The 26,785-nt window shown below is 41.3% G+C and overlaps 1 protein-coding gene across 1 annotated transcript in view; it reads left to right on the forward strand.

Annotated features, from left to right (window-relative positions):
- Nucleotides 1-26,785, forward strand: part of C7H10orf90 (chromosome 7 C10orf90 homolog) — a 289,452-nt gene that overhangs the window by 117,139 nt on the left and 145,528 nt on the right. Inside the window, exon 3 of the mRNA XM_029610728.1 lies at nt 16,918-17,021. Within this exon, the coding sequence (XP_029466588.1) occupies nt 16,918-17,021 (104 nt within the window). The remainder of the gene's footprint in view (nt 1-16,917; nt 17,022-26,785) is intronic.

Below are 26,785 nucleotides of genomic sequence, written 5' to 3' on the forward strand. Positions count from 1 at the left end.
TCACGATTCCAAAACCAGTTTTTATTATTCTGCCTTACCAGCGCTAGTCAGTTAATTTGACAGTGTTGCTAATGCCCATTCTTTTTCATGCATTAATGGCGCCGAGGCGCCATTAATGCATGAAATGCATGTCAAATGCATGTCAAAATGCATGCATGTCAAATGCATGTCAAATTAACTGACTAGCACTGGTAAGGCAGAATAATAAAAACTGGTTTTGGAATCGTGATTACAACATACTAAGTATCCCCTGAGGAAGACTGGAAACAGTCGAAACATGGCCCATGTCGGGACAACTTGAGAAACTATACATCTACAGTGGGGCTAAGTATACTCGATCCTAGGATTTTGTTCCAGGATGTCAATGATTGAACAAACTGAATGACGGTGGACATTTAATTTATGCTAGGAAAATAAGTAATCCAGATTTTAGAAATACACAAATAAATAAGTTTTTGGGTTTTTGGGATAAATTTAAATTTTGAATATTAAAAAATAAAAAAATATCTTTAGTAGATAAATATCAAATGTTGTGGAATAAATAAAGGAACAATACCAAATGATTGTATACTAAGTGCTTGAATAAATGCTGAATTCGCCTGGGGCCCATTGCGTGGCGAGAGGCGATGGATTATAGTCCATTTGCACTACTACTGATGGTATTTGTTCCTATATAAATAGTTGATAAGGTTTTCTTATTTAGTATCTTAAAAATTATAAAAGAGAACATTACATATCCTCCTTTTTTTGTATTGAGTAAACAGTAAATAGATGCCATTTTTAATTATGTAATTTACAAAAAGATGAACCTAATCACAGTTTTTCATGTCACATGACTGGATTATTGTAGTGCACTGTACATGGGTCTAACAGCAAGGCCTTCTCCAAACTCCAGATAACATAATACTTAGCTACATGACTTAGCCTAAATTTGGCTTCAGAACCTCCCTCCTATACCTTCCTAGGACATTGGTGCCCACATGTACCAAGATTGCTGGTTGCTCACCAGTTCTGTCTAAATTCTGTCTTGGTGACACGTGAGGTCTGCTATCTTCTCACAAGGCAGGAAAGTTAACAAGAAATCCTCATGTCTGTCCTCCAGCCATCCAGCTATCTATATTTCTAATAATCAAATTACCAGTTATGATTGCTGACCTAACACTTCCCTCCTGGGCACAAACACTTGGAGACGCATCCTCGGTGCGAGAGGATGGCTTAGAGTTTCCGAATGGGATTTTCAGATCAGGGATTGCTCTATGCATACAGCATTTTGAATCTAGGAAATCTCTGTTTTGTTGGGATTCAGATGGTGTTTGTTGTTTTTAGTCTATTCATCAACGGCTGTGAAACATGCACTTAGCTTATTTATAGCTGTTGAATTCCGATCCTCTGTTACATCCTTGGGCTTCAGCGCTTGTACCACCTTGTATCCTGTATAATCAATCCTGACGCCCCAGGAGATGATCCATACAGATCTCAGCCTTCACAGATAGATCATGAAGTTGTGTCCACTGTCTGGATACTGGTACTAATAGAACAGAACAGGAAGTGCTGTGCTGGCTTTAGCTGATGCATGGCCCCTAGCCTTTTCCACTGCTGCAGCCATGGTCCACTGAGTCTGCTGCCTTCTGCCCCTGCAACAAACTAATACCAATAGCGGAGATGTGAACAGGTGTTTACTGTTCCAGCTTCTCAGCTAACCCAAAACTGGTTTCACCATCTTGAAAATAAATCCCTTCTTAAGCACAATATTGTGAGTTATTTATTTATGATCACAAGCTGGATACTGAATGACTGAGATCTATGTAGGAATATCTTGCTTTCTACCCTCAGGCATTTCTTTTCCCTTTTCCTATACATACACAAATTGGGGAAAAATAGAAAATATTGACCTGAAATAATACTGAGTGGATGACAAAGATTTCTGCTGTTTCATAGAGTAGATTCTGCTTCTTGAGACTGAGAAAGAAGGAAGATTTTGTAATTCTGTATGAAAGTATTGAAGATTCAGAATTGTACTTTTCTGCTGGGCCCTAAAATGGAGGCCCTTTGGCAGTGACAATCTTGCTAGCCCCCTGATGGGAGCTTTGCCTCTAATGGCAGACATAATGAGAGATTTACGACTTCTGCCTTTCTGATAGCAAACCAGAACTCAGTCGTCCGTTTTATGGTGAATCCTGTAATCATCTCTGCATGCAGTCAGCTATAACTTCAAGATGTGCAGGCAGAGGAAGATAATTCACTTAACAAACCTCACATTGCTACTTGTAATGGTAACAGATCCATTCTAGCATCTAAGGAAAATATTCTGCATTTTTTTACATAGTGTGTTCTGTAAATGGCAGAATGTCTTCAGGTAATTTTGTTTTCTTTGATATAAAAGGTTTCCTTCTCTATGGAGAACATGCCCATTATTATCACTTCTCTCATTTTAAATCACTCTTCCTTTTTCAAACATTTGCTCTTTCCTATTTCTTTAGTAAGAGAGCCAATTGGTTCTCACCCAGTCCAAATGCTAGCAAAGAATGATCAGAACCAAGGGTATTTCTGGATAATTGGACTCTCTCCTTTATCAGCACCTTTCTCTATGTTCCCTGAGTCCACCTCTCTCCATTACCACTTTCTGAAGTAACACAAAACTCTGTAAAAAAGACACTCAAAACCTATATGGCAAATCTGCCATACCAAAACAGCACTATTTTGCCACCTCCATAGAAGCTGACACCTTAGACAACTGTCTAGTTTGCCTAATGGGTAATCCAATCCTGTCAGTATGAAAACCTTCCATGACCCGACTGACCCTTCCATGACCCAATATGACACCATTCCTATGGCCTGATTTGACCTAGCCCTGTTTGGTGCTTCTGTAATCAGCTTCCATAGTGGCCCGGCACCTCTCAATCCCACACAGTTCACAAACTAAGATCAACTGTTTGAACTGTGCGGTGCTTCATAGAAATCTAATACAATAAAACACAAAAGGTGGATAAAATTGTGACAGTGTAGGTGTTCCATGACAGAAGGGATAAATGACTCCAAGTGTAAAGAAAACCTCCAGGAAAACTGCAACATAATTCAAGGGACAGAAAACAGAATCTGATGAATAAAGATTAGCAAGGAAAATGAAGAAGAAAACCTACGGAGCATTGTATGATTGATCTGAGGCTGTGAACTGCACAGTAGAGAGAGGCCCTGGGCTGCTAGATGAGAGGAGTGGATTACAGAAGAAGCACCAAGAAAGCCTGGGTTGAATTTGCCACAGGGAGGTGGGGAGATAATATTTATTTATTTATTTAAAACCTTTTTTATACCGGTGTTAGTGTGAACATCACACTGGTTTACAATATAACAAAATGAGTAGAAAATACAATTAACAAGGGAATAAAACAGGTGGGCGAAGAGAAATGCAGGAAAGCAGCATAGAAAGATAGTACAACTGGTGTAGAGTTCTTAACATAGGTAACTGTTGGAACATATCATGTTGGATAACATCATGAATGCTAGTTATTATATACATTATATACATTATTAGAACATAAAGATCACAGTGTACAATGGTAAAAGAAGATGATAGATGGTTATAGCAGGGGGGTTTGCTAGTTAGGAAATGCCTGTTTAAATAACCATGTTTTTAGTTTCTTCCTAAATTTGAGAGAACATGATTCAAGATGGAGAATATTAAAAATATATAGAAACAGAGAAACATGGCTGCAGAAAAAGACTATATGGCCCATCTAGTCTGCCCATCCATCCAATTAATTTAGCATTATAATTCTCATCTCTTCCTTAAAGATCCCCTGTATTTATCCCATGCTTTCTTGAATTCAGATACTGTTTTTATCTTTGCCACTTCCACTGGGAGGCTATTCCATGCATCCACCATCCTTTCTGTAAAGAAATATTTATTAGAGATGTGAATTGTGTCCTCGATCGTCTTAACGATCGATTTCGGCTGGGAGTGGGAGGGAATCGTATCGTTGCCGTTTGGGTGTTTAAACTATCGTGAAAATCGTTAAAATCGTGAGCCGGCACACTAAAACACCCTAAAACCCACCCCCGACCCTTTAAATTAAATCCCCCACCCTCCCGAACCCCCCCAAAATGCCTTAAATTACCTGGGGGTCCAGCGGGGGTCCAGAACGGCCTCCTGAAATCGAATCGTGTTGTCTTCAGCCGGCGCCATTTTGCGCCGCCATTTTGCAAAATGGCGGCGCAAAATGGCGCCGGCCATAGACCAACACGATTCGACTGCAGGAGGTCGTTCCGGACCCCCGCTGGACTTTTGGCAAGTCTTGTGGGGGTCAGGAGGCCCCCCCAAGCTGGCCAAAAGTCCCTGGGGGTCCAGCGGGGGTCCGGGAGCGATCTCCTGCCGCGAATCGTTTTTCCATATGGAAAATGGCGCCGGCCATACGCGTATGGCCGGCGTATGGCCGGCGCCATTTTCCGTATGCAAAATGGCGGCGCAAAATGGCGCTGGCTGAAGACAACACGATTCGATTTCAGGAGGCCGTTCCGGACCCCCGCTGGACCCCCAGGTAATTTAAGGCATTTTGGGGGGGTTCGGGAGGGTGGGGGATTTAATTTAAAGGGTCGGGGGTGGGTTTTAGGGTGTTTTAGAGTGCCGGTTTTCCCGCCCTCCCCCTTCCCCTCCCCCTTCCCCCGATTTATGATTAACGATAAATCGGGGGAATTGTTATTGTATCGTGGCCCTAACGATTTTTGACGATTTAAAATATATCGGACGATATTTTAAATCGTCAAAAAACGATTCACATCCCTAATATTTATTAAGATTACTGCAGAGTCTACTCCCTTTCAACCTCACCTCATGATCTAGAACCTCCTTTCCACTGAAAAAGGTCCACCTCCTGTATGTGGAAACCTTTGAGATATTTGAATACCTCTATCATATCTCCCCCACTTTGCCTTTCATCTAGGGTATCCATGTTTAGATCTTTAAGTTTAACCCCATATGCTTTAGAATGAAAACCACTGACGGAGTGAAAACCTTCCATGGCCCAATCTGACTTAGTCCTGCTTGTTGCTATATATTAGTGATGTGCATTCATTTTTCACGAATTAGGCAATTTCAGGGGAACCAAAAAATGAAAGAAATTTTTCTAAAATTTCGGAAAAATTTGTTTTTCGTGTTAGTGCGCGCAGTTAATGCGCACTAACGGGAGTTAGTGCCCCATTAGTTAGTGCCCCATTAGTGCGCACTAACATGAAAATCAGGGCCCCTCCCAAAAAACCCCCCAAACCATGAAAAATATGAAATTTCCCACGGGGGGCCCTGAAATGAAACCCAAGGCGATAGGGCTTAACGAAGCACATTTCTACTATATATAGATGTAGATATATAGGTATATAAATATATATATGAGAGAGATACTGGATTATAACATTTATACAGCATCAAATTCAAGAAAATAGAAGAATGGAATATAGCTCAAAGACTGATTTTACCAGATATTAGAAGTCATTGGATAAAATGTGCTCTACAAGCTTTGCTTGGATTTTCAAGTCAATTGCAACCAGGCTTTAACTGGCATCAGATTTGCTACAATGACTCAGTTTTTCCCAGTTTGCTTCAGTTTATGTTTTAATGTGAGTCATCTCAGATTCTTCTTATTAGCTCGCATTTACCAATTGTCCAACATGAGGATTAGAGGAGATCTCCCTCTTAACATATAATTCTTAGCTGCATCTTGCAGTAATGAAATCAAAGTCAGGTCACTGCTTCATGTACAAGTAAATTACCCCTGTCTTAACAATGTTGGAAATGAAAATTGGAGTAGAGTTGGGATTGACTCAGATCATGACCAGTTAGGTATAGTTAGGATTAATTAAGGTTCTCATGCTGACAGAATCAGATTAACCTTTAGGTAAACTAGGTGGTTGCCAAAGGTGGCAGATTCTTGAGAAGCAGTAAAGAGCAGTAACAGTCATAGCAAAATAGTACTGTTTTGGTATGGCGGGTTTGGTGCATGGGTTCCAAAAGTCTTTTTTGCAGGGTTTTGTGTTACTTCAGAAAGTATGGGAGGGAGTTTGTGTCAGTGTTACTGAGGTGACACTAGAATTTGACATGTTTTTGTATGTAAGTAGTAAGGGGGAGCATCCTAGTTCAGCCCAGCCAGTCATTTCACAGATAACCATTAGCCAACATGGTATGGATTTCTTTTAATTTACAAACATATGTATTTCTTGATTTTATATGCATTCTTCTAACCCCCCAAATCACAGCTGATACATTCATCAGACATGTGACATGGTTTCTGAAACATATTTATATCATGTATATCTATCACACACACACACACACACACACTTGCACACATACACACACACACACAAGAAAGCAAGAAAGTTTAATATTGAAAAGTCTGATGTCCAATTATGTGTTTTTACAGGATCATTCTGGGAGGGATCATAGTGGGCTGATCATGATTACTGAGTTCTGAAAGTTAATTAGGGAAGGGTGTAAGGCTGAAGGTGGTTTAATTAAGGTATCTAATACCATTGCCCCAATCCTGCACACTGATGTCCACAAATGTAAAAGCGTAGGGTCATGTATATTTATGTGAGAAGTTGAAGAGCTATGTACCTGGCATAATTTGCTGTCCTCAAAGTGTAATCTCATGTACAACAGCATTTTTTATTTATTAGTTTACAATCTATTAATATAATATTCTCTGAAGTGCCTGAAAGGCAGAATATAAATGAAAAGAAAATAAATAAATAATAGGTTCAAGTTTCCTCGGCAAAAATAATTAGTTTGCAGAAAAACAGAGACCAAGCTTTTTCTGTTTTGGATCCTACATTATGGAATAATCTGTTATGTTTGCCAGTCTGTGGGTTGCTCCTGCAAACTGCCGCACTCACTCCCTAACCAAGCCCTCACTGACTTCTGATGCAGCCCAACATCAGCCCCCCCCATGCAGCGAGACAATGCCTTCAAATGTAGCGAGACCTTGCCAGCACACTATGCAGCAGGATGCCGCTGACCCCAACCAGCCCTGCTTCTCCTTAGGTGCACACACACCCGACATCATTCTATTTAAAGGGTCCGCAGAAGGAAAAGCCTTGCGGTACCTTCTGATGACCTCACATGGCTATTCCTATAAAGGGTCCTTCCAGCTCTTCCCTCACTGCCTCAGCAAAGGGGCCAGCTACTTCATGCAGAACATGTTGCTTCCAGCGATCCTTTCTTTTCTCCACCCTTGCCTTTACTCTTTGTCCCAGCCTTGTCTTCAGTCTTCATCCAGCTGTCTTTGGTTTGTCTTCATTCCAGTCTTTTCCATCCATGTTGCCCTCTTGTTCTTGTCCTCACCTGCCCACCCTGCATATCCGGCCCTCTTCTCCTCCCTTGGATGGATATCTTGTTTGACCTTGGCCTGGACCTTGGATACGACTGACTGCTGCCTGCCTCTGACCATTGCTTGGACCTCAGATATGACTGACCACTGCCTCCCTCTGATCATTGACTGGACCCCAGATACGTCTACAACCAGCTTACTACGGACCTTCTCTCCTGCCATCAGCAGAGACAAAGACTTAACCTGAGGGGAATGTGGGCTGGTATAGGTGAAGGTCCTGACCAGTCTCTACTTCACCTGGGTCCACTTGCTGATGGGTGGAACCTGCAGGGCTCCTTCCTGCAGTTAGAGCCAATCCTGCCTCAGCCCAAGGGTCCATAGACACAACATAATCTTGATGTAGGACTTAGAATTTTGGGATTACTAATTGTTTTTGTAAACAGGTTAAAGCGTGGTTAATTCAGCAATGTTTCTCTTCTTAAAGGGATTTGCAAATTGGTAGTTTGATTTGCTGTGATTTGTTGCATTGATGCATTCTTTTCTCTTGTGGGCTGAGTAGGGTGGTTTAATGAATGATTTTATAAAGTTTATATATGTGTTTTATTGATGATGATTTATTATATTTGTATTTATGCCTGTTGTAAATCACTACGAGTCTTCAGGTAGCAGTGTTCACTAAGGGGGTCATTTTCAAAGGAGTTACGCATGTAAATGTGACATACTATCGTAGCAATTTTCAAAAGCTACTCGAGTAAAATGCACTTACTTGAGTAAATCCTATGGACAATTCAATGGCATATATTGTAGCAATTTTGAAAAGCCCACTTACTTGAGTAAAGTGTATTTACTCGAGCAAAAACCAGTTTTGCTCGAGTAAATGCTTTTTAAAATCTACCCCTAAATGAAATGAATAAATAAATAAATAAATACATTCTAACCACACCAGACGAAAGGCTGCTATGGCTAGAATAATCTGAGGTACTCCAAATCCTTGAAATAAACTGATGCAATGCAGTATTTAGATTCTGGAATTTTAACTTATCATATTTTTTTTATTGATTTTTCTTTGTTATTTAGGTCTTTGCAAGCTAATCTGAGTTAAATCTGAACCATGTTTCATCCAGTCTATGGAAATCATAGGCAGATTTTGTATGGATCCACACAGTAGATTTCCATAGCTACACAATTGATTTTCCTAATTAATTTCTATTTCTAAAAAAAAAAAATACAGCTCAAATGAATTAGACAAATGTGCTGATTTCATGCAGCTTGAATGGTTATGTGCAAAGAAGTGCCTTAACACTCTTCCTAAAGGTTTTGGAGGCAGCCTCACTTCAAACTAAGGGGATCATTTTATATAGCTTTCGCACGCAAAAAGGGACTTTTCGCACGTGAAAAGTCCCTTTTCGCTTGTGATAGCTACATTGGGGCGGAGTCGGGGCAGAGTCGTCACCGGAAGGGGAGGAGTCGGGGCGGCACCAGGGCGGACGCGATGAAGATATTGCTGATGGCGAAAAGGTAAGGCCCCTTATCGCTGCCAGTAACGCGCCCAATAGCACCACCTTTCACGGTGGCGCTTTTGGATTGCGAAACCCGGCAGCGATCACACTGTGGTGGTGCGATCACTGCCGGCTTTCAAAGGCCCGCCCCTCGCTTCGCCCCCCCCCCCCCCCCCGGTACCACGCTATTCACTAAGGCCTGCGATTTACGAAAATCCAGACCTAAGGGACCTGTTTATTAAACTGTGGCATTTTTCCCTTAGAGGAATAATCCGTGAGATTCAGTAAGCTGTGGTACTCAGTATTGCAGTTTAGTAAACCCTGTGGTATTTTCTCCATTGATAAAATACTACAGGAAAAAAATACCACAGTTTAACACAGACCTTAAAAAAATCACAATGGGGATCCTGGGTTTTAGGAACTCCATGACTTAAAGAGGCTGATCAACATGAGGTATCAACCCCCCACCCAAGTGTGGATAAAAACCTGGGGATCTCTTGTTATCCCCTGACCCAGTCCCTTTCCACCCCTGGAGATGGACAAAGTTACAAAATAAAAGTTTAAAATGTTTAATCACAGTTTCTGGCTCTGCTCCCACCCACCCAAATCCATAACCTTTGTCAAAACTCCCCCAGACCCCCAGCCCTCCAGTACCTTGCAGGGAGGCATCCTTGATAGGGGGACAAAGATAGTATGGCAACCAGATGGCACCATTAACCATATAGGGCCGGATTTTAAGATGTACGCGCGGGCGTACATTTGTGCGCGCAACCCAGCGCGCACAAATGTACGCCTGATTTTATAACATGCGCGCGCAGCCTAATTCGGGAAAAACGATTGCACATCCCTAGTATCAAATGAAGGTAAGCCATCACCCTCCACAAATTTCTCAAATTGTTTTAACTGCAAACTAGCCAATGAATCTTCTGAATTTTCAATGGAAACATTACCCATATCTACCCCCAGTATAGGGCCAACTCTTAACTCTTCCCGAACAATATCAACCTTTTTTTGGAAATAACCTAATAATTTCTCACTGTTGGGAAGATCATCATAGATCAAATGATCTTTTTTGTTCATCCTGAGTAGCCCCTTCACTGTATTGAATACCTTTCTAGGATTCCCTTTTGCACGTTCAATTAAATTCAAAAAATAAGATTTTTTTTTTGCCGCAAAAATATTTTTAAAATAATTGGCATTAGCAATTCTCCAGCTTTCCCTATCAATTTTTAACCCGGATTTCTTCCATACTCTTTATAACCATCCACAAGTCCTTTTTAACTCTGCCAGAGTATCTGTATACCAGGGAGATCTGATACTCTTATCACTTTTCTTATTTGTCATAATTCCTGAAGTGGATAACTTTTCCTCCTCAATTTTCTTTTCTAAGTAGTCAATGAACTTTAAATTATTTACTTTACTCCAGCTACAAACTTCTTGATTTTCATTACTTCCATATATTGAAGAATTAACATTGACAAAATTAAACAAAATTAAAAAATGATCGGACCAGATATTTTCAGTACCAAGATGCTGCAAATTTCCACAAGTTTGAGCATATTGGGAACCAAATATAAAATCCAATAAATGATCCTTCTCATGAGTCAGGCCTTGAACAATTTGAATTAAATCAAATATTTCAAGGCTAGATAAAAATTCAACTGAATTAAATCCAGAAGATTTATCAGAATGAAGATTAAAATCACCTAAAATAATTAGATAAGTATATTTGGCTGCCAGAGACATAAAATTCTCCATCACCTCTTCATATCATAACTAGAAACTGGTAAATCTGGAGGACAATACCAAAGAGAGATTACCATTGGAGTAGAACAGTTCAATTTCATTAAAATACTTTCATACCCCTTAATTGAGTCTTGACCCAATCTTTTTACCAATAACCTTTTTTTAAATAATAATAGCTACCCTGCCACCTTGCTTACCTATTCTGTTACAAAACATCAATTCATAACCCTTGGGACAAACTTTGGAAATAGCAATACCCTGGTTCCCATTGAACCATGTTTATGTGATACAGGTGATACCGACAACCTTCGCTCCAGAGATAATATCGATTGGATGTAAATATTGATATCGTGATACATTAATAGAGCAAAGCAAACATGTTGATGTGTAATTCACTAAAAGGTCAGCAAGATATTTAGGACCATCTTCCCTTAAGGCCTTAGAAGCCAAAGGAAAAATTTGATCACAGGGTCACAGGAAGCCAGTAGAGAATTCTCAAACAAGAAGTACCATAAACCTGAACATTACAACCAATTATCAATCAGGTAGCAGAGATCTGAAAAAGCTGGATAACATGTAAGCGACATAGAGGAAGTTCCAGGTATGCAGCATTACAATAATCGAGAGTACTTAGCACTAAAGATTGAACTACTGAGCAAAAATCATCAGGACTCAGAACATACTTGTCATGCCAAACTATCTGAAGTTTATAGAAATCAAATATCAGTAATGTTCTAATTAGGGCTCTAAAAGTACATCCAGAGTCAAGCATAAACTCAAGATTGGGATCCACAGCCAAAAAAGAAAACAAAATACAATTAATCTGCAACTGAATTCATAGCACAAGGGCAGGTTCCCTGATCACCCAAAGCACCTTAGTCTTTCAAAGATTTAAAGTTAAGTTGTTTTGAAATATCCATTCATCAACAGCATTAATACAGTCAGTGAGCACCATCATAGAAAAAAAATTGAATATCACTCAGCATATATCTTGTATTCTACTCTACTTGAGGAGATTAATATTCTGAAGGGACAGAGATATATGTTATAAAAATGTGCATTCCCCAATTTTTTTTTACAGTTCATTTTTTGTTTGGGGGATTTTTTTTGTTTCAATTCATTTAATTTAATATTTTTGTTCAGTTCATTTGCCAAACTGAACAAAATATTAAACTTGGGAAAAAAAACCCCAACCAAAAAAAAATTTATTAAAAAAATAACAGGCCTCTTGTGGCACTGGAAATCCCCTTCTACCCAGAAAAAAATATGGACCCAGAGCCTTGGTCTGCCTGGATGGGCTTTCCTGAACCTCTCTGCCTCCACTCCTGCCTCAAATAAAATAATCCAGCCAGCCCAGAGCCTGCCCAGAGCCGATCTGCGGCCTGTCCAGAGCTGGCTTGGGGCTTGGCCAGGTTCCTTTCCGCACTGCTTAAATGTGCCAGGGTTGGGGAGCTCCCATCCCAGCCGGCACTTGCACCCTTCCTGGATCCTGAGTAAAAAAAAGGGCAGGAGTGATGCCCACTCACTCCCTTACAAATCGCAGTCCTTTAAAAAAGGCACCATTTGCCTGGAGGATGGTGCTGAAGTGATATCACTCAATGTCTTCCTCTGGTACGGCTGGTGCCATTATAATGTATGGCCATGGCCATACAAATGAGATTTGTTTTATGAGTCAGAGTGTGGGTTAGAGTGGCATGGGGAAGCCTAGCCAGGCAGGCCTGGTCTCCATATTTATGTTTTAATTGATAGGAGGTAGTTTCCAGGTCTGTGGGAGGCCCTTTTTTTTATGCCATGAATGTGCAGTGAAAATGGCTTAATTTGTTGCATTTTTTGCATTTGTTTCAAATGAATGCATATCCCAAATTTGTTAAAGAAAAGTGCCAAAAGGGAGAAATCTTGGGAAATGCCAGAGAGGAACTACATTCTCTTATTTTACTTGCTGACTCCTCCCTCATAGAAAAGATCAAAACAAACACAGAATATTACCACCTACAGTAATACCTTAAAGTGGGATGCGCATACAGAGGTGAATTTTAAAAGACCGACATGCAACAAAACTGAAAGATACGTGAATATGATGTGCCGGTGCGTGCCAAACACATTTTAAAAGCCCCCAAAGAACCTTCGTATCTCTCACTGCACACACAAATGAAAAGTTCAAAAAAGGGGCAGCACATGGGCATGATCTGGGTGGGGCATGGGTGTTCCTGGATTGCACACTGAAATCTGCGCATAAATACCTATGAGCAGAGGTGCGCACCAGGGTTCCCTGCTGCGTAACTTTACTTCTGCTATGGATGGTGTGTAAGTCATAAAACAAAAAAAACCTAAATAGATCAGCGGGGTTTTAAGGGTCAGGGCTAACGGGTGGGAAGGGGGGCTATTAAACTAGGGGGGGTTGGAAGCCCTATCCCTTAACTGGGTGAACTGGGAATGAACTGGATAAACAGACAATGACATTGGTGCACGTGTCTTTTAAAATTGCCCTGCTTACTCGGTAGAAGCGTGCATCCACTTAAAATTGTGTGCACATGTCAGGCTGTTTTATAATATGCACGCTTATATGCGGGTAGGGTATAAAATGCCCACGTCCCTGGGTGCTGCTGACAAATGTGTGCACATGTGCGTCCGTGCTCCTGTTTAAAAGTTGCCATCATAAAGCAGTACCCTGTAGTAACTTCCTTCAGTAACTACCAATGCTGCTCTTTGGCCAACCACTAGTTGTTGTTACTATAAAGGAAGTACTTGGGTGTCCAGTCAGCACTGCAAATCCAAGCTCTAATCAAGTAGAGCAGCAGACGTTTAGAAAGGAAATTGAACCCGGGTATCCTGACTGGCACTGTAGAGCATTATCAGGCTATAGAGGAAGCCTGACATTTATTATCACCATTTAGCTGAGATAAATGGCTACAACTGAGTATCACAACACAATAAGAATTCTCTGAGCTGCATTTCTTTCATAGTCAAAATAAAATCTGGTATGTTTGTAGCTAGTATCTTGCCTAGCTTTCATTCAGAGTGATGCAGAAGCTGTGTGGGGAACTTTAAAACAATGTCTGAAAGCAAAATGTCCTCAAACCATAACAACCATAAAAAGTCAGAAACTACATAAATCTTGAATTGTTGTTCCCAACACAAGCATTCAGAAGCTGGAGTGTTTGCTCATAGCACCACTGTCATAACAGCTACTGCTGGACGTTCTAATGGTTATATAATAGCCTGAAATGCTGGAATTGATCAGCTGTGAATGTCAGAAGCTCTGAATCTCTAACCTGTTCAGAAGATGTCTCCAGGTATTAGCCTGTGACAACTCAGCTTTCTATAATTTTGCATTTCTCAGTAGATAAAAACACTGCCCTAACTTCAAAGTCCTCAAAGGCTGGGATGACCCGGATCTAGAAAAAGAAGACATCTTAAATAGATTAGCTTCTTTTGTCAGAGGAGCAAAAAATAGTTTTCTTGTTAAGAAATTGAAAAGAATAGGGAGGCGAGGAGGAACTTTTAGATTATATTTTAATGTTGCTTTTCTTATCTATGGTTAAAAACCAGCTTAGGATCCAGTTGCAAAGACTTTCCTTTGGTGGACTTTGAACTGCTGGAACCCATTTTTTAGCTGCCAACTGAATATTAATTCTTTCTAAACTGTTTCTAGCTTTCTTCCAGCTCATATTTTAATTCTGCTTCACTATTATTTCAAATTGTGCTTAGCTGTTAATCAGAACATCTTGGTATCAGCATAAAGGTGTGCTACTCTTTGCACCATAATACGGTGGCTCAGTTGTAAGATGGTATTCTGAATTAAAGATGCCATGGCATGCCGATGCCCTTCTGCCTTAGCCTGGGGTGGGGAGAGAGAGGGGGAGAAGCAATTTTCAAAGGTCTTTACCCAGGTAAAATGTCCCAATTACAAATTTCCTTCCTCACCTGAAATGTAGCTAAAAGCATGTGTGGGGTTACAGAGCAGACATACTTTATACTTTGAGCGACAGTAAAAGGAGGCATTCAATGTGTGCTTGTTAAAATGAGGGGAGGAAAATATCACATGAACATGCAATATCCAAAAGTATATGCACTATTTGACCCTCACTCAGTTACCTGCATGAATATTTACAAAGCACACCGATGCTTTAAATGTGCTTACCTTGCAGCTATTCATTTTAAAAGGGAAACAGCACAAGTCACATCCCTTTGAGAACCAGTGCAATATACATAGGCCAAAACAGCCTGCATAATTTGCACACAATGGAGCTATTTACTAAGGGCCAGATTTTAAAAACTCTACGCTGTAAATCCAGTGCATTTATGCGTGTAGAGTGGCTTACACGCACCAGGCCTATTTTTAAAAGGCTCAGTGATGCGGGTAAAGCCCTGGGACGCGTCTAAGTCCTGGTGGTGGGGCGGGGCAGTCCAGGGGCAGGGCATGGGCAAGGGGTTCAGAGGCCACTGTACCGGGGATCACGTGCCGGCAGTTGGTCGGCGTGCGCAACTTACTTCAGCCCCAGGGCTGAAGTAAGTTTTAAAACAGAAGGAAAAAGAAAAAGGTAGGGGGGAAAGGGTGGGGTAGCGGAAGGGAAGGGAAGGTGGAGTGGGGGGGTAGGGAAGTCCCCTCTAAGGCCGCTCCGATTTTGGAGCGGCCTGGGAGGGAACCAGGGAAGGCAGAGCAGCTCGGTGTGGCTCGGTGCATGCGCCTGTTATAAATGGGCTCTCTACCTGGGTTACATCAAGCTAGGTTGAGAGAACATTGTACAAATCTCATCTTTGGGTGAGCTTCCTCACTCTGAAGGACATCAAATCTTCACAAGAGTGTACTGTTCTGTTCATACATCTCACTCTGAATGTCAAAGTGGCCCCTAACGAGGTACTAGGAGGGCCTTATAGCTAGTCTCTCTCTCTCTCTCTCTCCCCCCCCCCCCCCCCCCCCACAGTGGTGGTAGGTAGCTTAAAAGACTAACAATGCTATGTGCGAAAACATCGCAAATGAAAACGGTCTAGTTATTTGCCATGTTAAAACTGTGCAATATGGCATTGCAAAGCCAGCCCACTTGGCCAGAAATCCTGCCCCAAACTCCACCCCTTTTCTAAATTAGCATCGCACCTTAACGCATACGAAAAGCCCATAATGCAGCTTGGAAAATAACCCCCTTAGTCTGGTTGCCTATTTCCTTCCCTTTACATAGTGCTTAATCCTGTCACAGTCATTCAGAGCTAGGGGGAGTGAAGTCTGGTAAATTAAAAATTGCTATATCTTTATTACTTACCTAATGACACTGTAATAATACCTTTGCTGCTTTCCATCCACAACCACTCACTTCTCCTCCCTTAATTCTTGCAGTATGTACTAGAATTGTCCATTGCAAGAGTAAGTAAAATTGTTCAGCACTGTGTCTCTCAATTTGTGCAGGAAACCTTGAATAATTGCACACTTTTTCAGTGACTTACATTGGGATTCCATTAGGCAACAGTAAATTTCTAATTTTTATGTATTTTTTTCAATAAAATGCTGAAGGCATGTAACAAAAATTAATTAAAACAAAATTACAGAGTTAAAACATAATTTCAAAATTATATCATCAATAACAAAAACAACATAAAAATTCAAATACACAAACATCAACATCAAACAATAAAACCCACACAGAAAATTATATATCAGTCCAAACATTAATATGACATCAAGTATCTAAAACTCACAGCACATAAAATACATTATAATCATACTTTTAAAAAAGTCAGTAAATATAACAAGCTCCAAATTCTTGCTAGCCTGTATTTAAAATCTCGTTACAACCCTAAGCTTGGAGGCCAGAAAAAATTCAGAAAGAGATCGTATTTTGTAACAAAATTTTCGTAGAAATAGCCACTTTTTGCTTTCATTCAAAATGCTTCATTTCAGGATAAGTGGCAAATCCTTAATTGAATTGCCAAAAATAGGTGTCCTTTGGAAAAACAAAAGAAATAAAAAATTAAATTAAAAAATGACAAGTTCTTATTGAAATAATACAGGATCAAAGGTGAACACACAAATAATGATCTGACTGAAATCCATAGGTGAAAAATGAAGGCAAAAAATGTGATACTCTTGTGAAATACTTAATGCAAAAAAAGGCCACACTTTGCCATTTCCACTATTTATAAACCCTGGGAAACAAAACAAAATTATTAGATTTGTTGAGTTGCTTTTAAACATGTTAAATCTGTTTCATGAAATCTGTTTTTATTTGAAGAGCATTAAAATTATTTATTGCTAAGAATAAGGGAATTTTGCTGCATTTAGCAGTACTATTACATTAGATCTTGCTTCACCAGCACTCACACCTACCCACAAACGTCATAGGAAACATGATTATGTCTTTCAGGACTGCAAGAAAACAAGTTTGCAAGCAGTACAATCAATGATCAAAGAGCACTTACAATTCTTCAGGATGAACATGGGATAGAAAAGGAAGAAAGCTTCACCAAGGTAAAAAAATAATCTGCTCCTAGTAGTCAACAGAGTGCATTCCAAAAACTGACATTTTTACTATCTCTTTAATAATTAGAAAAATGAGCATTAAGCTCTATGAAGTGTGTTAGTGTTTTGTAAGTTAGAAACTGAACACACACTGTGCAACAAAACAAAACAAAAAATACATGTAATGGAAAAGATTTCTTGACTGCTGTTGGTGAAACATAAGATGGCTCTTTGAGACAGTTTTCAAGACTGCTGGAGAGTATGGATCCATGTCAATGCCCTCTGCCATTGCTGGGCACATGACTTTCTCCTTGACATGTCTTGAGTCCCAGGTTTTCAGTGCTAGAAGAAGATGAGGTACATTGAAAAAAAATAGTTCCATATTTTAGAGATCATGACTATAAAATCAGTATTCAAAACTGAATTATTAAAAAATATCTCTACACCACCAAAGTTTCCCTTTGCATAAATTAGAAATAGTCAACTGTAGGTCCTGGGAGCCATAAATGGGCTTGGGTTTTCAGAATAACTGCAATATGCAAATTAACCTGGTCCTCAGACCTAATGCATATTTTATAAATATTTATTGTGCTTCTGTTATATTAAATGATAGTTAACATGATAATTTAATGACTAATATCCTATACATTTTAGCAAAACTATTATGAAAATTAAATTCAAGTTATTCTGTTTATACTAGTAAGAAAATCCCAATTGTTTTACATGTAGAAATAAAAATAATTGAAAGCTGCTAGTGAATGGGTTACATGTTGCATTTGTAGAGCCCTACTGAGTCTCTACTATGAAGACTCTTCCATCAGTGTAAGTAGACGTAAGCCTATTTTCCAATTCCCCCATGTGGGCTGTTGGAGTGGTTGGTACCTGCATCTATAAAAGGCGGAGACCCCTAGAGAGGATGTGGATTCTTAGTTTGGCTTTGGAGGAAGCAGAAATACTTATTTATAGTTCTTGTTTCTTTTCTTTCTGATTTTGTTTGAGAACTTATTTTCCATTTTTGGATTTAGTGAAAGAAATTCTAGTTTGGATTTGGTTGATCTGTCTTGTAATATTGGACTATTTTGAGCCTTTCTCTCTAAGAGATTCCATTACCCACCTGAGGTTTGGAAGGGGACCACTATCCAATGCCAGGAAGAAAAGAGGAGCAGGAAACGAGAAGAGTGGCTCCCCACTGATGAGGATCCACATAAGATATCCAAAGGATATTTCAGAAAGGAGTTGGAATAGTCCCCTTCAAGTACAACAAGGAGTGAAATAAACTAAAGAAGTGTGAAACTTGACAACCAAAACATTTGATCAGAATTATTGGAAATTGAATGTGATCCATCCATCAGTGTAGAGATTCCCTAGGAGGAAGCTTCAAAACTACGCCTAAGCTGGGAAAGAAGCTTGTGGGGAAATATATTAAGGAAGGAACTGCAGAGTTTCAGTAAAGTTTGTGTTATGGACAGTATGACGAGAAAAGACTTGCAAACATTTATATATTCTACTTTAAAAAAATCACCTATCAGAAAAGTTATGTAGTAACCTCATCTGGAGTCCAGTGTGAGTACTGATATTTGCTACAGCGTGGGAAATCACAACGCCCAGGGCCTAGGAGAGTATTCTCCTTCCTATAGGAAATCCTGGAGAACCAGGGACTAATAGATTGCATGGGAAGTGAAGACAGTTAGATCTCCAAGATTTGCTAAGTGCCTTGGGACTCCTACAGTGGATTCCAGTCCAGGAGTTCCATATGGAATTCCCATCAAGCAACATACAAGGTTATAGTAACAGCAAAAAGAAGAAAAAAGTGAAATATATCAAACAGCCACAAGACAGCATCCACCTATGTTAACACTTGTAGCATCACCCTTTTATAGATTCAGGATTTGCACAACTTTCTGTGGTGAAAACTCCTACCAAGTAACAGCCCGATTTTAAAAGGGCCACGTGCGTGAATTTCAGGGGTCACACAAGTAGCTGGGCCTTGTGCTTGCTGTGCGCATTTCACATCAGGCCCGGCCACGCGTGTAACCCCTGTTAGGTGATCCAAAGTACAGGGCCTGCTGAAAGGGGCAGCCTGGGGGGGGGGGGGCATAGTTTGGGTGGGGAAGGGCGGGAGAGCGCCATTATCCTTGGTCCCGGGGAAGCTTGCGCCAGCAGCCAGCCAGGATGAAGAAGATACTTCTGCTCTAGAGGAGCAGTAAGTATTAAAATAAAAAATTAGGGGCTAGGTAGGGTTAGGTTAGGGGTATTTTGGCCTGTCAGTACTTTGGTCTGCATATTTCTTGCCTATTATGATTCATATTTGGTGCTTTCAGTGGTAAAACATGGAATATCTGCCCCCAGCATGACCATGATGACAAGCTTTTGGCCCTAATAGATCAATATAGGCAGATGAAGCTAAGGCTTAGTGTGAAGTAACTGCAATCCATAGTGAAGGAAGTCTCTTTCCATGGGCACATCATCTCCTCACAGAGTCTGAAAATGGACATTAATAAGGTACAGCCATACAGGATATGACATGGATGTAAAATATGAGCAATGCTAAATTGGGTTTGTGACTTACCTAGCAAAATTCATGTCATTGAGAAGACTTCTGGATAAGGATGCTGCTTGGCACTGCATTCCAAAGCATAATCAGGTAGTGCAAAAAATAAAGTGCTTGGTTGTAAATGCATCTATCTTAAAGCATTACAATATTATCAAGCCTGTTCTGATATAGAGTGATACTAGTAAAAATGGGCTTGCATGCTGTTTGATGCAAGACAGTCAGCCGGTGATCATTGCTTTTAAGGCACTTACTTCAGCAGAGCAGAATTACACATTAATCTAAAAGGACTATTTGAGCATTGTGTTTGCCTGCCAATGTTTTCATCATAATACATTTTCAAATAAAGAAATAAAGATTTCCTGTATGCCCAAGTTATAATTACATGGTATGTTTAGACCTGCTATTTGGGAAAACTCATTGTTAGAACAAGTTTACCTTCATACGATGCATACATACATACATGCATCGTATGAAGGTAAACTTGTTCTAACAATGAGTTTTCCCATATAGCAGGTCTAAACATACCGGAGTAGATTTTATAAATTTGCGCGAGGGCGTACTTTTGTTCGCACACCAGGCGTGAACAAAAGTACGCTGGATTTTATAAGATACGCGCGTATCTTATAAAATCCGGGGTCGGCACGCGCAAGGGGGTGCACATTTGTGCAACCTGTGCGCGCCGAGCCCGGTGCGCGTTGCCTATTCCCTCCAAGGCCGCTCCGAAATCGGAGCGGCCTCAGAGGGAACTTTCCTTCACCCTCCCCCCACCTTCCCCTCCCTTCCCTTCCCCTACCTAACCCACCCCCCCAGCCCTATCTAAACCCCCTCTACCTTTATTGCCAGATTTACGCCTGCTTTCAGCAGGCGTAAATCTGCGCGCGCCAGCGGGCTGCTGGCGCGCCATCACCCGACCCGGGGGCTTGTCCGGAGGCCTCGACCACGCCCCCGGGCCGGCGCCATGCCCCCGGTCCCGCCCTGAACCGCCCCCTGACCCCGGTCCTGCCCCGGACACGCCCCTCCCCGCCCCTTTTACGAAACTCCGGGACTTACGCACATCCCGGGGCTGTGCGCGTGCCGGCGGCCTATGCAAAATAGGCGCATCGGCGCCTATACCGTCCGGATTTACGCGCACAGGGCATTTAAAATCCGGCCCACCATGTGTTTTATTTTACATGCTATTTATTTGGGTTTATTCAGCAAGTTATAATTACAGCAGAAAATGACCATAAACTGCTGATAACAATCTTCAAGAAGTCCCTATTATGTGCTTCCAAGAGTGTTCAGAACATGTTGCTTATATTGTAGCATTATAACCTCAATGTTGTTTATACGGCATATGCTGTGATGTGTATCAGTGATACACAGTAGTCCAGTGCAGGACCTGAAATCTCGGGTTTTGCAGGGAGCAACAGGAACAAATAAACCTTGCACAAATCAATCAAACAGATTATCTGAATGTCAGATCATATGTCAGACTGCATCAGATCCTACAATACACTGCAGGAGATGAGACCTTACAAGCACTAAAGTCTATGGTCCTGAATGATTGGTCAGAAAAGGAGGAAGTACCAGCTACCATAAGGGAGTACTGATCATTCAGGGATGAAATATTCTATCCAAAGGACAGAGGATCATTATACCCATATTGCTGCAATCAGAGATGTTAACATGTATACATTCTAGTCACACTGGGGAAAGGGGGGAGGTGGGTGTTATAGGCAAGCACACACACAATACCCTGTGCTGTCCTAATATGCAAGATGAAATCAAAGACTTTGTCAGCAGTTGTTCTACCTACAACGGATATGCGTATAAGCAGTGGAGGGAAACTGTTATGTCTCATGACATCCCAAGATGGCCTTGGCAGATTGTCAATATGGACTTATTCAAATTTGCTGGGAAAAAGTTCCTGTTGATAATTGATCACTATTCTGACTTCTTGGAAACTGAACTGCTCCCAAATATATCAGTGGAAGCCAAGATCAATTGTTGCAAGAAAATGTTTGCACATTATGGTCAACCAGATTGAGTGATTTCAGCTATTTATTTTTTTTAATGGCTTTTATATACCAATAACCGTTTGCACATCGTATCGGTTTAAAAGAAACAGTAAAGTTTACATGGGACAATTGTTGTGATATACTGTTAACAGGAGAGTAATTAAATACAGCAGTCAGGGGGTAAAAAGGGTTAAGAGGATAGCATTAACATATTAGGGTTGGACTATGTACAAATGATAGCATATATGTGTCAATTTGCATGCATGTAATTTTAGTGGTTTGGTACTGAGTGGGAGTTTAATCATATCACTATATCACCACAAGCTAATGGCATAGCTGAATCAGCTAAGAAGCTTGTGAAAAACCTGTGCAAGAATGCAAAAAGGGATGGCAGATGCTTAGAGTCCATATTCCCCTCTACCTACAAAGACTAGTCATCCAGAGTAATCATTTCCCCAATGCTCCTTGTTACTGCTTTCAATGCTGCCTAGCGTTTTCCCATCGACAGTGGCGTGGAACACTACACCATTTCCTCTGTAGTGGGTTGCCACTGCAGATGCATGGCAAGAGGCTAGCCTGCCACCTGACTGCTGTTTGCAATTGGTCATACTCTATGCATTAGGCGTTATGATGCCTTTTTGCTGTTTGTTATTGACTGCACACAAAAGGGTAGATTTTCTGTTTCTCATCGAGAAGCTGGCCGCCCTTCTTCACGCATCAATGAAAGTGCCCCATTATTTTCCTACACCTCTCTATCAGGTCCTTCAGAAATAGATTCCCATGGTCCTTGGACCCCAGCCCCCAGTTATCCCCCAGTGCCAGCTGCAGCAAGTGTGCAAAGCAACAGAAACCCCATAAGCCCCCATTATCTATTTCCATTATCATATTTTTCTCATTGTCTGTCACAAAGAAACCTGCTTGAAGACTCCTGCCTCTCTGTCTTGCAACCAGCCTTCAGCATCTCTCTTATGGCTGATAGAATATTGCATGAGATATGATGGCTATCCATTACCTGGATGTGCAGCACAGCACACCTGTACCCTGATGCTTGGTCCCCATTATAATTGTTGCCTGATCCTGCCTCAGTCAAGTACCACCAGTGTGCCATCAGGATAAGGTAAACATTCATAGCATTTCTGCTGGCCCAGATATATCTGATGAAATGCATGCTTCGCTCCTTTGCTTTAGCCAGCTGTGCTTGTATATGACTACTATGGCACTTGTTTTATAAGGTGGGATAACCTGCCTACTAAATATAGTCCTGGAGGGCAGATGCTTAAAGTCCATATTCCCCACTACCTACAAAGACTAGTCATCCAGAGTAATCATTTCCCCAATGCCCCTTGTTACTACTTTCGATGCTGCTTGCCTTTTTCCCCATCGACAGTGGCGGGGAACAAATTTCCTCGGTAGTGGGTTGTCACCGCAGATGCATGGCAAGAGGCTGCTGGCCTGCCACCTGACTGCCTGAAGGGGCCATGGGATCATGTTGGGGAAAAGTCTTCCTCTTTTCACCCTCTTTCCTCTGGCTTTTGCTTTGAGTGGCAGAAGCGGTCCCCTGCTAGTTTCTTATGATCAGGTGTGTAGGTCCCACCATCTGTGTTGACAGGATGGTGTCTGAATACATGCTTTGCTTTCTCAGCTAGGTCCTCTCATATTGGGTGGGCTTCCCTTTCACTGTTTCTAGGTCTATTTACAAAGGGACAAAATATTACCGCTGTATCAGTTTTAAATGTGGAGTCTAGCTCTGCACATAGCCCCAGTGAAGTTCTCTTTTCTGGTTCCATCTGACCCAGGTGAAAGAAGAAAAAACACAGTATTAAAAAAATCCCATGGTTCCTGTTTAAATCCTGAGTAGAGCTCTAGGCCTTACCTATTGCAGTTTACTCCCAGGCAGCTGCTGGTTTAGTTTGGCCTAGGGTTATTACCAGGCTCCATGTCATAAGGAACAGACTAATCAGTTTGAGTCCTGGCATTACCCCATTGCATAGCATACAAGGGCTTGTAGATCCTATTGTCCCATTGATTCGCCTAAGAAAGTCAGAACTCCAGGTCCCTGCAATAAGGACTGGATTAACCTGTTCTTTATGAACAGGTGACAACACTAGTTTGGGAAGCAAAGTGATTCACAATTGCAGTGCTTTATGCTGATCCTGGCTCTGGACTTTGCCTGCTGCTGTTTCCTTCCCTATAGTATTTGGCTCAGTGGTAATGATTTGTAGAATGAAAAACAAAACAAAACAGGGAAAAGAAAACCCACAGTGTTACTCCAAGCATAGTTTGGGCCCTGTCCCCTGTACAGCTTTGCTAGCCATCTTGGCTGTGTTCAGGAAAAACAATTAGCAATTCCAGGTAAACAGTTCAAATGGCAAAAAATCCCAAAAAACCCCACTATATTCCTCTAACCACAGTTTGTTTGGGGTGTTTTCCATGACCAACTCACAGGTTTACCAAATGGCTCCAGGTCTTCATATGCACCAGATGGCTCAGCCTGTCCCTGATCACCCACTGCCTATTCACAGTTTACTGTCATTCTTGCTGTCACTAGGCACTCACTGTCTGCCTCTTCCTCTTTCTGCCACTGCCCTTAAAAGGCTCACTTTACTGACCATGAGCCTAGAGTCTTCACCAACAATCAGGTACTCTACCCTCAGAACCCCAATGACACATCCCTTCCAAGGCCTGTTGGGATTTGTAGTTCATTTGGTGCAACTGCTTGCTTTGGGGGTTTCAGCCCACGACTCTGTTCTGACACTAGCCCATCTAGAGGCTCTTTTGGTGCTTTGCTAAAAATGTAGGATGAGGGTTTTCCCTTGTTGCAATATAGATGCACACATTTTTTTTCTGTCTCACGCTTTTCATATCTTTCATGTAAAATTACTTGAGGGGAGACTGAATGAGGGTCAGGAGAAAGGACTGATGATTGAGAGGAGGGGGGAGAGAAAGGACTGAGGATTGAGTGATGGGGAGAGAAAGGACTGGGGATTAGTGGAGAAGAGTAAGGAACGGGAATTGAGCAGATACAGATACTCACCCCAGTGTGGATCCCCTTTCTTTCTCTCTTACACACAGCCTCAATATAAAGAATGGCTTTAGAAATGTCAACTCAATATCTAGGGACCTTCATTTTCAGTTTACATTTAAATTTGCCTGGGAATTTCAATGTTAGAACAAAAAAGAAATCAGTGGAAAAATGTCTTTCCACTAATTTTTCTCTTGTATGTTATATCAAAGATATTTTTTCACTGCTTTCTTTTTGTTCTAACATTGAAATTACCAGGCAAAATAAAAAAAAAATGAAAATGAAGGTTCCTATTAATGTCCTACATCAATCCAATCTTGTCTTTCATAAGCCAAAAGGTCCTCTAAGAGAGATACTTTGAAGAGTTTATTTTTTAAAGTATACCATTTAAGCAGCAGTACTTTCAAGATTGCTCAAAATACCAGCTTGCCTATCACTGTTGCATGCTCTTTTGATCTTACTTCTGGGACCCCTGTGCTTTTTGTTTTCTTATATATTTTTCTTTTAATAATTTTACATTTTTTGGAATAGAAGGTATGCATCTTTTGTTACATCCATATCCCAAGTAGTTACAATTTTCTAATATGGCCACTCAGAGCATGAAGCCTCTATGAGCCTGTGCTTATGCTCCTAAGCCATCTCAGCCTACCCTCTTTGCCCTCTCCCGTCTACCTGGCTCTTTTGCCCTGAAGCTGCCATCATGGAAGCTAGCTGTGAGCAACCTATTAAACTGGTATGAGTCAACAAAGTGCTAGGGAGGACCAGTTCCCAGGGCCAGTGCACCCAGGTTCACGTGGAGTTCATGGATGATAGTAAGCGATATAATCCAACAGCGGAAAGATGGTATAAAAGGCCGCAGCATTATTATATGTTTATTCATAAGTGAGAAATCCATTTACAATCTTCTTTATTATCTATCATATTTTACATACCTTGCCAAGAAAGCAACATAAACATGGCAATATATTTGAAATCATGTGACCATTCAAATATACAAATAAAACTAAAACTAAAACTCCAGTTCACAATGCTGCAGCAGGAAGGAAGTTGTCAAGCAAGAAAATGCAATGAAAGAAAATATAAAAGAGAATTCTAGAGAAATAATGTCATCTTATTTAGAATAACATGGCAACAAAGCTCTGGTACTTTCAGGTTGTTCTAAATTCAGCATCCTTAGGTTGTTACAGCTAGGATTCATTTCCTTTGCCTTTCAGAAATCTACTAATTGCAATGATCAAAATGCATGAAATGCATACGCTGATATTATTTGAAAGTACATTTCGATGCATATTTGAGAAAAAATTCAGTCCCCAAGGAGACTACCCATCATCTCAATACTAAAAATTCTTTTTGTCTTTTTCTGGTAGCTTCACTGAGATAAAGAAACATCCAGATCTTTAGACCATAAAACTCTGTATTATGAAAAAATCCTCAGTGGTCAGACATTGATAAGACAGGCTAAGAGAGAATTTGAAAAGAAGTTGGCCATAGAGACAAAAACTCACAGTGTTATGCTCAGGCTTGTGGACCCTTGGCCGACGAGAGGATGGAATACCTTTCAGAGGGTCCGTAGGCTCTCTCGTCGGGTGGCGAGGAAGAACAGGAGGCAGGACCAGTTGACCCTTGGCACTGGAGGCTGAGGCGAACACGGAGACGATGAAGAGCCGAGATGAGGCGCTGTGTCTTCACCACTGGTGGTCTGCGGTCCCCCCGGGAGGAGCCCATAGGGACCTGACCGCTGGGACTTAGGTGGACCTAGGGAGATCAGGCAACGGTGCAAAGGCCAACTGGAGCTTCGCCCTGGAAGCCCGCGGTTCCCCCAGGAGGAGCCCATAGGGACTCGGGCCGCTGGGACTTAGGTGGGCCCTAGGAGACGGAGTCTTGAAGAAGTCCTAGGTCGAGTACCAGAGGGTCAACGCTCACCAGTCCAAAGTCATGTACCAGAGAGTCACCGCTTACCAAGCCAAGGTCAGGAACCAGAGAATCACCGTAAGCCAATCCGAAGTCAGGAACCAAAGAATCACCGTAAGCCAATCCGAAGTCAGGAACCAGGAACACCAAGACGAAACAGGAACAGCGACCAAGCACAAGGGACTCACCGAAGCAAGCAGACTAGACAGTGTTGGGACGTTGCCGAGTAAAGGAATGAGCAGAGGAAGTCTCCTTATATACTTCCTCTGCTCAGGCTCCTAAGGAA

This window comes from Rhinatrema bivittatum, chromosome 7, assembly GCF_901001135.1.
Source record: "Rhinatrema bivittatum chromosome 7, aRhiBiv1.1, whole genome shotgun sequence".
In the NCBI taxonomy this organism is placed as follows: Eukaryota; Metazoa; Chordata; class Amphibia; order Gymnophiona; family Rhinatrematidae; genus Rhinatrema; species Rhinatrema bivittatum.